We start from the raw sequence: 13,742 nt of genomic DNA, 5'->3' as shown, positions 1-13,742 counted from the left end.
GGTGGCTGGGTGACTAGGTTGCAGGCACTGCGGAATATAGGGTCCAACATTAACGGTGGCCCGGGGCCACAACACTGCTGTGTTGGGCCACCACCTACGTATAGACACTGACTCGCTCGGGCCAGTACACTTTTCTCTAAGTCACTGCAAATTTTCGCCCACCGAAAATGGCCCAAAACTGCATTTTCAGTGTCGGTCTGAAATTCTTTAATCACCAAAACATCCTGTCCAAGACGGGATGTTGTGATGACGCTAGGAGAAGCCTGTAGAATGTTAAACTGCCCTCCCTGAGTTTACTGTAAAACTAAGCGAACAACAAAAATAATTACCCTCATTTTATATTTAAATACTACACACACATTGTTTTAAAAATTGCCAGTTTAATCCTAACAGTGAAAAACCCTATTGACGGGCTTGCTAATAGCATTTGGTGATGGGAGGAATGTACCTTCAAATAATGATTCTTCACACACAAACGCCTTAGTAACACATACAGACAGGTAATATAACAATACTCACAGGCATATATTCTTCCTAATCTGTGAAAAACGAGTTTATTAACATTTATTGTGACTTTCATATGTGCATATGAAGCACTTTTCATATGCAGCAGTGCCCGCGTTTTAAAAATTAAAAAATTCCCGAAGATCGGGCTCATTTAATCATGGTAGCCAAAATCGCAAAAATTAAATTAATTGTGCTGCCCGAGTGTTAGCTAAGCCTACTGGCATCAAAGTAGTGTATCGGGACATTTCAGGCTGAAGTAGTTTTAAGATTGATTTGTTTATAGTGGAAATAATTATCCATCCATTTTCTTTTCCTGCTTATTCTCATGAGGGTCGCGTGCGTGCTGGAGCCTATCCCAGCTATCTTCGGGCGTGGAAATAACTATTAATATAAAAATATTTTTAATTCAGTTTCTGAGGAGGTGAATATTTTGTTCATTGGGGACAAACGAGGTTGCATATTTAAGTCACCTCTTTAGGATTGATTATAACCTTGCAAATACAGTAGATTGCAGTGGATCTTTGGCTACTTTCCCTGAATGAGATGGCTTCAAGCTACCACTGCACTCTATACTCTTCCTTTGAACACTGTTGATATGATTTGTTTTAATTTGTAATCAAGCTGACATTTACAATTCCATATTGCTACCGTCTTAGTGTTACCTTGACATCTAGTGGACGGGGTGTATTTATTTCAAAGTTCAAACACCAACAATCCTTCCCTTCCCATTTCTGATGTCGACTATTTATTGGTTTGGGTGGGGACATTTTATGACCATCACCGGAGTCACCTGACTTCAAGATTTTCTCTTCAGTTAGTGCACCATGAATGTGTCGTCTCCCTCTGCATATTCAGTCTCTGCAGCATCTGCTGCTTTTTTCCAGTCTGTAAATCCTTGATTGTAAAATAGGTAATCTGCTAAGAAGACTGGGTCTGTCACTGTGCTTTGATAGTTAATCCGCTAAGAAGCAGTACCTACCGGTTCTTGAACTTTTGTGAGGCTAGCGCCATCTCAGAGGTTGTTCTTCACCCCCCTGCTCTCTTTTTAATTGGTATTACTGCTGAACGACATGAAATGGTAAGAGATTAAACTTTGCTCTGCCATGACCAGGATTAGTTGACATGCATCTTCGTAAAGTATCCTTAGGTAATGGGACCATGTGTCTTTGGCCTAGATCATAGTTCATGGTCTGACCATGTCACTGAGGAAAGACTACATCGCAAACAGAGAGGCTGTTTGTTAGCTGAGTAAGTTAGCTATAGAAATGCCAATTATTTATACACACACGTACAATCCAACCAACAATTTGAATCGGTGAGGACTGTGGCATAATAATCTGTAGCTATTTTTTGTGTGATCATAGTTTGTGTGTGTATGTATATATATATATATATATACACACACATATATATATATATATATATGTGTGTGGATGTATGTGTGTGTAGCTTTCTCTTTGTGTGGATTGTGTTTTTTTTTACGAAGTTGGCAAACACTCATGCATGCACACACACACACACACACACACACACACACTGAATGGAAGTGCAAAGTCAGCATATGTGAACCAGGAAGCGGATGGTAAACCCAGTCATTGTTTAGTGAAATAGAATGTTCCTGCACTGACACTGTCAAGGTTTCAATTTCGAATTGAATTGATCTGTCCTGTATGGTTCAAGAAGAGTAACATTATTGTTTCTTTGCTACTCGCTTAACAAAACATCGACTCTCCCTTTCTAAACCATGAAAAATCCTGACTAATTAAGCATATTGACAAATCTTGTTCCCACTGCCATGCAGGTACACCCTTCAGTCATTCACCTCAAATTGAAATGATGTTAATGAGTTAAAGATGTTATTTAATTATAGATGATTGATTATACTCTGGCGGCACGGTGGGCGACTGGTTAGAGCGTCTGCCTCACAGTTCTGAGGACCAGGGTTCAATCCCCGGCCCTGCCTGTGTGGAGTTTGCATGTTCTCCCCATGCCTGCGTGGGTTTTCTCCGGGCACTCCGGTTTCCTCCCACATCCCAAAAACATGCATGGTAGGTTGATTGACAACTCTAAATTGCTCGTAGGTGTGAATGTGAGTGCGAATGTTTGTTTGTATGTGCCCTGCGATTGGCTGGCGACCGGTTCAGGATGTACCCTGCCTCCCGCCCGAAGATAGCTGGGATAGGCTCCAGCACGCCCGCGACCCTAGTGAGGATAAGCAGTAAAGGAAATGGACGTGCCTCACCTGCTGTGTCCTGCCCGTCATAAATATTATAAATATTGAATATTGAAAATATTCATATTCCAAGTTATCATATGTATTCAAAATATACACGCTTTTAGAGAGAAGTGGGTATTATATTGTCGTGATAGACCGTTTTTATTTCGGGACCAAAACCAATTATTAGTCGTCAAGGAGGCCAATAACCAGTAGTTGGAGCCGATATTCGTTTTGCAGTAAAAATGAAAATATTGGTGTCAAAATATGAAATAATAAAAACTCAGTTTGACTTCATTTGAATGCCTTGCAGCACTTTTATTAAACAGCTTTTCAGATTTGCAACATGTTATTTATTTATTTTAAATCTTAGAAAATAGACATCTTTGTTTTAAAATTCTAACAAAAAGGGCAGGGAGCTCCCAGGCTCAGCAGCATGTCTTGCAAAGTTAAATGGAAACTTTAACAAATAAATAGCTTCCTAAAGTTTGCGATAGTAGTTTTCCAAAATCAATAATTGAAATGTTACTGTTTAAAAATATATTTTTTTGTTTAGTTGTAAAACAAAAAATGCAGGGAGTTCTCAGGGTCGCCAGCATCTCTTATAAAGTTAACTGTTAAATAAATCGTTCCCTAAAGTTTTATAAAGTAAATAAACGAGAGTTCAAGTTGTCATGTCCACCACTGCAGTGGATCCCCTTTAAACCTGTTGATGACTGACTCCTTGAGGTACAGATGTAGGCTACTTGCCAGCAGGTCACCAGTGTGATGTGCCAGCAGAGAGCTGAACGTCTCTCCAACACAGCTCCCTAAAGGCTTCTTTATACTCACGCGGGTGGCGACTGCGTTGACGTCACAGCAGCTATCCCGCACGCAGTTTGCCTTTATACTAGAGTGCAACCCACGCGCGCAGTTTTGAAAATTTACTGCAGTTCTCCTACAAGTCGGGGGTGTCGCTACGGCTGGTGTTGGCTACGACATCACAGAGTGGAGTTTCCTCTGCATTTTTGGCCATTTCCGATAACCGTTTTTACTTTCCTTTCCGGAACAAAGCAACAACAATGGCAACCGTGGAACAGTGTCTGCTAGAACAAATGGACCTCGATGAACAGATGATACGTTTAATTATGCTGCAAAATCTATCAAGAAGGCGGCGGCGCAGGAGGTATGTGGAACCAAGGGGAGCGCTGAGTATGTCATGTGACTAAAACGGACCAATTACGAGAGATGATCTCCGCTCAGGTGACGCAGAGGGGCCGCATAGGGGCCGCGCTTCCCAATGCGTAGGTCACGTGATGCAATGCGGTCGCTGTTGGCCGCACGAGCACGGGAGCATAAAGAGGCCTCAAGGATGCACGTTCTCTTTGTTGCCTATTGTGGTTGTTTCCGTCATTCTCGTGTGTTTATATCCAGCTGCCTGCACCTCCTGTAGTAGCGGAAATAGACATTATTTCCTTGCAGTTTTAGACATGAATGCTTTGCTGTTGCGCACACACACACACACAATTCTCTCGCCATCCCCTCAACCGCACGCAGGGGTTTATCCCTGCAATAAAAATTGAATTTTATCCTCCCTCTCGCTCACTCTCTCTCTCATTCACACACAAACACTTCTTACTTTTATCACTGACTATTTCCCTATCAACATTATTTGCAACTTGGGCTGCACAATTAATCGAATTTTAATCGTGATCGCTATTTTAGTTGCCACAATTAAATGAGCCTGATCAGAGGCTATTTATTTTTTTAGTTTACATTTTTTATTTTTACATTTAAAATGCGCACACTGCTCCATATAAATAGTACTTCATATGCAGGAGTGCCCGTAACCTAGTCAGCCACCCAATCACCAGGGGGAGAATGTATGGTTAAGGCTTCATTAAGCACCGCACTGCGCTCTGTGACCAACTTCAAAAAAGCTTAAAATGGCATTGATGTCCAATGTAATAATATATTAAGCTTTTGTTTTGATGTTGGCCTAATCATCACGTTGTAGCAGCTGCCTTGACTTCAACCTTTGGGCTGGCCTGATTGCAGTAAAAAAAAAAAAAAAAAAAAAAAAAAAAACCCACAACAGAAGTAAATAAAAAGGGAAATCACAACTGTCGAGATCTTTGCAGTTGGTGACGTTGGAGACATACCATCCTTGACAATTCACTACCATCCTTGACAATTCACTATATTAACAGGGAAGTCATTGCTTGCAGACTGCTATTGCATTTTATGCATTAACTGTAATTGCTTCCATTAAGTTAGAATTCGTGATTGATTAAAGTAGACTTTTTTTGGGGTAAATTTAAAAAAAAATTATCTATCATTTATTGTTGTTTGAAGCTTCATTTTGCACTGAAAAATGTTATACATATTGTTGAAAAATAGTGCAATAAAACTATTTTCCCAAACATGAGGAATAATTGTGATTAATAATCCATCCATCCATCCATTTTCTGAGCCGCTTCTCCTCACTAGGGTCGCGGGCGTGCTGGAGTCTATCCCAGCTGTCATCGGGCAGGAGGCGGGGTACACCCTGAACTGGTTGCCAGCCAATCGCAGGGCACATACAAACAAACAACCATTCGCACTGACAGTCACACCTACGGGTAATTTAGAGTCTCCAATTAATGCATGTTTTTGGGATGTGGGAGGAAACCGGAGTGCCCGGAGAAAACCCACGCAGGCACGAGGAGAACATGCAAACTCCACACAGGCGGGGCCAGGGATTGAACCCGGGTCCTCAGAACTGTGAGGCTGCCGCTCTAACCAGTCGGCCACCGTGCGGCCTGATTAATAATCGTGATTACAATATTGATCAAAATAATCATGATTATTATTTTGGCCTTAATCGTGCAGCACTATTAGCAATGTGTTTCAGTTGGTTAAACCTCACCCGAAACCAGTAATATGGTTGACGTGGCGAAATAGCAACTAGCTGGATGTTAGCCAGCGAGCTAACCTCTCTCCCCATTGTCTACGAGCAGGAGTTGCTCAAGGCAAAGCACTGGCAGCTTTATACAGTGCATTTCATATACAAGGTAACTCAATGATTGAAAGTACAACATTACTCTAAGCAAATTCAGGTGATTAGAATTATTATTATCAAAGTCTGCGCGGACCAGCTCCCTCCAGTCTTCACTCAGATCTTCAATAGATCTCTGGAAATGTGCGAAGTTCCATCCTGTTTCAAACGCTGCACCATCATTCCAGTCCCCAAGAAACCTGCAATCGGGTCTGAATGACTACAGGCCTGTCGCTTTGACATCTGTGGTCATGAAGTCCTTTGAACGTCTTGTGCTGGACCACCTCAAGAGTGTCACAGGTCCCCTGCTGGACCCCCAACAGTTTGCCTACCAAGCGAACAGGTCTGCGGATGATGCAGTCAACATGGGACTGCACTTCATCCTAGAACACCTCGACAGTGCAGGGACCTACGCGAGGATCCTGTTCGTGGACTTCAGCTCAGCGTTCAACACCATCATCCCTGAACTCCTTTCATCCAAGCTTCTCCAGCTCAGCGTCTCACCTGCCATCTGCCAGTGGATTTACAGCTTTCTGACGGGCAGGACACAGCAGGTCAGGCTGGGGGAGGCCACCTCATCCACACGCAGCATCAACAGTGGGGCGCCCCAAGGTTGTGTCCTCTCTCCGCTGCTCTTCTCTCTCTACACGAACGACTGCACCTCAGCGAACCCAACTGTCAAACTCCTGAAGTTTGCAGATGACACCACTGTCATCGGCCTCATCAAGGACGGTGACGAGTCTGCATATCGACAGGAAGCGGAGCGGCTGGAGCTGTGGTGCGGCCGACACAACCTGGAGTTGAACACGCTCAAGACTGTAGAGATGATCGTGGACTTCAGGAGGCATCCTTCGCCACAGCTGCCCCTCACGTTGTCCAGCTGCTGCCTTGTGTCAACCGTCGAGACCTTCAAGTTCCTGGGAATTATAATCTCTCAAGACCTGAAGTGGGCGACCAACATCAACTCCGTCCTCAAAAAGGCCCAGCAGAGGATGTACTTCCTGCGGCTTCTGAGAAAGCACGGCCTGCCACCGGAGCTGCTGAGACAGTTCTACACAGCGGTCATCGAATCAGTCCTGTGTTCTTCCATCACAGTTTGGTTTGGTGCTGCTACAAAAAAGGACAAACTCCGACTGCAACAGACAATCAAAACTGCTGAAAGGATTGTCGGTACCCCCCTACCCACCATTGAGGACTTGCACATTGCCAGAACTAAGACAAGGGCGTGCAAAATCCTCTGACCATCCGCACCCCGGTCACCAGTTCTTCCAGCTCCTTCCCTCAGGTAGGCGCTACCGATCAATGCAAACTAGAACTGGTAGACATTCCAACAGCTTCTTCCCTCTTGAGATCAACTTCTTAAACACCTAACCTATAATTCCATTACAACAAGCTGGCAATTTTTTGACTTGAGTTCATTGTCACATTTCTGTGGGGCCAATTATGTATTACTCGTGCACTCACTGTAGTTGTCTCGCCATGCTGCACTATTTGCATATACTGGCCACTCATGCCAGAGTAGCATCTGCCCCATTTGCACACTGATTGAGGAGTATCTGTAACATTTGCACAACCAACATTCTCCCAGATTATAGCACTACTCGTCACTTTAAACCGCATACACTCCTTGAAGTCTCAGCGCACCGGACTATTGCAATATTAGTCATTCAAACTGCTCTAAGTGCTAGAGGACTCTGCATCTTTTTGCACAATTGTTTTTTGTCAATGTCTTCATGTCTCCAAAGTGTTCTGTAAATTGACTGTCTGTTGTACTAGAGCGGCTCCAACTACCGGAGACAAATTCCTTGTGTGTTTTGGACATACTTGGCAAATAAAGATGATTCTGATTCTGATTATTTATACCTGTCCTGTTCAGCTGCATGGCCTTGCAGAATGGTGGATCTGTATGCCTATGTGCTGCAATAGTTTTGCTGTGCTGTGTGAACACAAGTAACATTACAACAGTCATTTGTAGATGGTGGTGGTGGCACTGAGTGAGGACATGCAATAACTAACCAAGAGAACAAGATAAGAGAGGACTGAAAGGGGAGGACAGGATGTGGGAAAATGAAGGCAGTGCAACTGACGAGTGGTGCGGTGGGATTCTTTTTTAGTGTCTGAACACCTGTAAGAACCTGTGAGTTGATATGTTAATATAACCTGTGTTGCTGTTAGTGATCCCAGCACAAGTAATTCGAGCCTATCGTGTGTCTATTGAAGTTATTAGTGAATGAATACAATATAACATGCATGTTAGTCAACTGGTGTTCGGTGTTGCTCAGCCGGCACATCGAGGAAGGATGAGTCAGCGAGCCCGTCCGGGACCTAAGGAGGTTCCAAGCCTGACCGAAGCGCCCCGGCCAGTCCCAAAGAAACTATTGTGGCCAGCCTATGCCACACTTGTGAGGTGGGATGGATTATCTCAATAAAGGAGAAATGCTCACTAACACAGATTTAGACAGATTTGTGAACAATATTTGAGGGAAATGGCCTTTTGTGTATATAGAAAAAGGTTTCGATCTTAGAGTGCAGCTCACGAAAAATGGGAGCAAAAACAAAAGTGTTGCATTTATATTTTTGTTCAGTGTATGTTTGAGACAAACCTGTAAGTATAGCGGCACATTGAAAAGGCTTTGACTCATCATCAATCATCATCATCTATGATAATCGTTGTCACTGGCTGTTGGCTCTCATGATGTCACAGACAAGAGAGACTGCAATAACAATACATTTTAGGAGGAATCTTTCCCGCGTCTTGAGTGGCGTTACTTCTTCTGTCTAAAAAGCTATAGGTGAGGTAAGATGGAATTTTAAACAGGTTCTAATAAATGCTTTTGGATCCTGTCTGTTGCATAGTACAATAAGAATAAAATGTCCGTGACCTTGCAAAGGATAAAAGGCTACCTAGCCGATGTCTAATGTTTGCTTGCCGGTCAATAGGGTTTTCCATTAACTGACAGTATAAGCTGGCGATTTGTAAAACGATATGTGTCTTGTATTTAAATATTCAATGTGAGTAAGTATTTTTTTTGTGTGTCAAGTTTTACAGTAAACTGAGATGTCAATAAACACCGTAAAGCACACTCAGGGAGGGCAGAATAAAAAATGTGTTACACGGTTGCTACAAGAAACAAAGGGTGCGTTCATGGTGCAGGAACTTGCATACACAACCGGTGTTGCGGCACATTAATAATTTTTCTTCGATTATAAAGTTTTTATGATTTTGACAAGCCTAAATCGAAATCGCGATTAAATATTTGTTAATCGCCCAACCCCAGTGAATATTTTATTCAAGTCAATTAGTTAGTAGTCAATTTTATTTATTCAGCTCAGCGCCAATTCACAACCAAGTTATCCAAAGGCACTTTACACATTGAGTAGCTCAAAAACCACACTCGTCGTGCATTGTATCTGAAGATAAAAATAACAACTCCCTATGAGCAAGCAGAAAACTCACTTTCAGGGAGAAACATCAAATAGTACCAAGGCTCTTTGGGCGACTGTCTGTCTCAGCCAGTTGGGTTGACGTGAAGAGACAGAGTCGAGGGATGGAAGGCAGGAAGAGAGAAATGCAGGATAGATGGTTTGAGCAATAGGGGCAGGGACTCAAGAAGAATGGCCATGATGACAGCAACCACAAATATACTGGTGCTGATAGTGTCAGAATCTTTTCCTTTCGGTTTGTCCCGTTTGGGGTCGCCACAGTGTGTCATCCTTTTCCATGTAAGCCTATCTCCTGCATCCTCCTCTCTAACACCAACTGCACTCATGTCTTCCCTCACGACATCCATCAACCTTCTCTTTGGTCTTCCTCTAGCTCTCTTGCCTGGCAGCTCCATCCTCATCATCCTTCTACCAATATACTCACTCTCTCTCCTCTGGATGTGTCCAAACCATCGAAGTCTGCTCTCCCTAACTTTGTCTCCAAAACATCTAACCTTCGCTGTCCCTCTGAGGAGCTCATTTCTAATTTTATCCAACCTGGTCACTCCTAGAGCGAACCTCAACATCTTCATTTCCGCCACCTCCAGCTCTGCTTCCTGTTGTCTCTTCAGTGCCACTGTCTCTAATCCGTACATCAGGGCTGGCCTCACCACTGTCTTGTAAACATTGCCCTTCATCCTAGCAGAGATTCTTCTGTCACATAACACACCTGACATCTTCCTCCATCCGTTCCAACCTGCTTGGACCCGTTTCTTCACTTCCTGACCACACTCACCATTGCTCTGGACTGTTGACCCCAAGTATTTGATCTCCTCCACCCTTGCTCTCTTCTCCCTGTAGCCTCACTCTTCCCCCTCCACCACTCTCATTCATGCACATATATTCTGTTTTACTTCGGGTAATCTTCATTGCTCTACTGTGCACGCCTCCATCTTTCAAACTGTTCCTACATCTGCTCCCTGCTTTCACTGCAGATCACGATGTCTCATCTTAAATTCCTCTGTCACACCTACCGCACACCTCACCACTGTTCTGCTGCCCTCGTACACGTCCTGTATTATTCTAACATACTTCTCTGCCACTCCAGACTTCCCCATGCAGTACCACAGTTCCTCTCTGCGTACTCTGTCATAGGCTTTCTCTAGATCTACAAAGACACAATGTAGCTCCTTCTGACCTTCTCTGCACTTTTCCATCAACATCCTCAAGGCAAATAATGCATCTGTGGTACTCTTTCTAGGCATGAAACCATACTGTTGCTCGCAAATACTCACTTCTGTCCTAACCTCCACCACTTTCCCATAACGTCATTGTGTGGCTCATCAACTCTATAGTTCCCACAGCTCTGTACATCACCCTTGTTCTTAAAAATGGGCACCAGCACACTTTTCCTCCATTCCTCAGGCATCTTCTCACCCGCTAGAATTCTGTTGAACAAGATGGTCAAAAACTCCACAGCCACCTCTCCTTGATGCTTCCATACCTCCACAGAAATGTCATCAGGACCAACTGCCTTTCCATTTTTCATCCTCTTTAGTGCCTTTCTAACTTCCCCCTTAGTAATCATTGCCACTTCCTGGTCCACCACACTTGCCTCTTCTACTCCTTCTCTCTCATTTTCCTCATTCATCAACTCCTCAAAGTATTCTTTCCATCTGTCCAGCACACTGCTGGCATACGTGTCATCCTTTGCCTTTGCCACCTCTACCTTTGCCCTACGTCTCATCTCAATGTATTCCTTTCTCCTCTCCTCGGTCCTTTCAGTGTCCCACTTCTTCTTAGCTAACCTCTTTCCTTGTATGATTTCCTGTACTTTGAGGTTCCACCACCAAGTCTCCTTCTCTCTTTTCCTGCCAGAAGATATACCAAGTACTCTCCTGCCTGTTTCTCTGATCTCTTTGGCTGTAGTGGTCCAGTCTTCTGGCAGCTCCTCCTGTCCACCGAGAGCCTGTCTCAGCTCTTCTCGAAAAGCCGCACAACACTCTTCCTTTCTAAGCTTCCACCACATGGTTCTTTGCTCTGCCTTTGTCTTCTTAATCTTCCTCCCCACCACCAGTCATTTTACACACCACAATCCTATGCTGGTTAGCCACACTCTCCCCTACCACTACCTTACAGTTGGTAACCTCCTTCACAAGATGTAATCCACCTTCACAAGATGTAATCCACCTGCGTGCTTCTACCTCCGCTCTTGTAGGTCACCCTATGTTCCTGCCTCTTCTGGAAAAAAGTCTTCACTCCGGCCATGTCCATCCTTTTTGCAAAGTCTACTACCATATGTCCCTCCAAGTTCCTTTCCACACAATATATCAACCTTTCTCCTAATCATCATGACAACCAATTCCCAAGACTGTCCTGTCATAGTCCCAAGATTCGAAGTCCCCACATTCAATTATAGGCTCTGTGCTTTCCTCTTTTCTTTCTGCCAAAGAACCCGCTTTCCACATCTCCTTCGTCTTCGACCCACAGTAGCTGAATTTCCACCGGCGCCCTGCAGGTTCACGGTGCCGGGGGCGGACGTTGTTAACCCGGGCCACGACCGATCCGGTATGGAATTCTTTAGATGAACGCTCATATTTGTTTGGCAAAGTTTTAAGCCCTTCCTGACGCAACCCACTGCATTTATCCGGGCTTGGGACCGGCCTACAGTTTGCACTGGCTTGTGCCCTCCATAGGGCATTAATGTGGTCAATTGTTCAATGTCAAGCATAACCTGTGTATAAGAATATATTTTATGTCTGTTTTAACCTTAGTCATGAGGAGAAATTTAGTTTTAGGGGTCATTGGTAGAGTGATTTCTAAATCTGTCTATTTTGGTTTTTGTTTTAGATTAAAACAACTCATTTATTTTGGGAACTTGAGATATACCCTAAAACTTAAAACGGTGGCACACCTTAAAAAATGTGTCAGCAACAGATATGAAGTGAATTTCCAAATGCAATGTTTACCCCTATAATAATTTTGTTTTTACTGAATATTCATGTTCTATACATGCTGTTCTCAAAGGAAATAAAACAGGAGGCCAAGGAAGCAAGAACTGACCACAAAGAGGAATATGCTCAGCCTCTGAAGAGAGAGAAGTCTGTTGGGAATGTTGCCAACTTGGTTCAGAGAATGAGTACCATTGGTATCCCAACAGGTGGTTTCCAGCCACGACCAGCTCCCACAAAAAGTAAGAAATATTACACTTTTTGAATATAGGAAAAATCAACACTTAATTTTTTCTTACATTTATGTTGGAAACATACTGTATTGTGCGTATTGTGTTGTATGTAAGTATTTTTAAGCAAACTGCTGACTTTTCTCTGTAGAGTTTACTTTGTGTGAGCATGAGCCGTGAATGGTTGTTTCTATCCGTCAGCCCTGTTAGTGAGTCAGTGATCAGTCCAGAGTATGCTTAACCTGTAGTCCCAATTAGTTGGGATAGACTTCAGCTCCTCTGTGACTATAAACAGGATAAACATAGCACACTGGACTTTTATGATTCAGCCAGGATTTGTCTGCATAAACTTAGTAAACTTGGGGGAGACTTTAAGAGATGCTCAACCGGCATTATTTTATGTCCTTCGCACATCTTTCTTAGGAATGAGGCCATATGGTTCAGTTCTGGTTTCATCAGACTAGAGACTCTTATTTCTAACTGTATGTGATAGGGATGGGCCTAATAATTTTTGTACCGATTAAATGATAAATAAGAACTTGTCGATAGTGAAGAATTGATTGCTGATTAATTTAGTATTGAAGCAATTGAGGCAAAATAGAGTGCGCTGCTTGGCTCTGTCTGAAGAAGGACAAAACATGACGTGAATCCAAGCTACATCCTTGTAGACTTCCGCTATGGCATTTGTCTTGCAGACAGATTAATATACTCAATTAAAATAAGTTTCCCCATACTTGATCAAGGAAATTTAGGAAAATGGCTACTCTTAGTCAGGAGTCCTCAGGTTGAAATTTTACAACAAACTGTAATACTGCTAATGTGATATCTAATTCTTTAAAAATATATATATTGTTTTTTCCACAATTTTTAATTTTTAAAAAATTATAATATTTTGTTTTTGGGTATTAGGCAAGTAGAGATTATTCATTTATCAGGAAGTGAAAGTCATTTGTGATTAAGATGGTGCACACACCCATGTTGTACCACTTGAATAGCTTTGTCCTGGGGCAGTTGAACTAAGTACCAACTTTTTGTGACGTATTTTCTTTGCAGCTGTGCTTGATCAATAGGTTATGTCTAGGGCCTCCCACTGAAACATCCCAGATATAATTATTTTCTCCATCGTGCTTCAATTTCCTACAGTTTACTCTTTTACACTGCTTGCTTTCTCATACCGCCCTCTTTTTTAACATTAAAGGACCTGCAGGTGTGAACATGTAAAAATGCATACAAATGAAGCTACACAGCCGGTTTGTTTACTTCGTCCCAACCTTCTTTTCACAGAGCTGAAGAAGAGACGCTGCAAAGTGTTCTTTGAGTATCAGCCTCAGAATGAAGATGAGCTGGAATTAAAAGTTGGAGATATTGTAGACATCACTGAAGAGGTATTTCTAACTTTC

General features: G+C 42.9%; 1 protein-coding gene across 5 annotated transcripts in view; it reads left to right on the top strand.

Moving 5' to 3' along the window:
• Positions 1–13,742, top strand: part of cd2ap (CD2-associated protein) — an 85,568-nt gene that overhangs the window by 31,232 nt on the left and 40,594 nt on the right. For 3 of the 5 annotated variants that reach the window (XM_061753028.1, XM_061753030.1, XM_061753029.1), the window contains 2 exons: positions 12,189–12,354; positions 13,627–13,727. In XM_061753028.1, the coding sequence (XP_061609012.1) occupies positions 12,189–12,354; positions 13,627–13,727 (267 nt within the window). Of the gene's footprint in view, positions 1–865; positions 1,586–3,775; positions 3,888–12,188; positions 12,355–13,626; positions 13,728–13,742 lie in introns of those variants that run through there. The other 2 variants (XM_061753032.1, XM_061753031.1) reach the window with 2 other exon arrangements.

The sequence above is a fragment of the Phyllopteryx taeniolatus genome, chromosome 18 (genome assembly GCF_024500385.1).
Source record: "Phyllopteryx taeniolatus isolate TA_2022b chromosome 18, UOR_Ptae_1.2, whole genome shotgun sequence".
Classification (NCBI taxonomy): Eukaryota; Metazoa; Chordata; class Actinopteri; order Syngnathiformes; family Syngnathidae; genus Phyllopteryx; species Phyllopteryx taeniolatus.
Note: the sequence above shows the minus strand (reverse complement) of the source record. Positions and strands in the feature narration are given on the sequence as shown.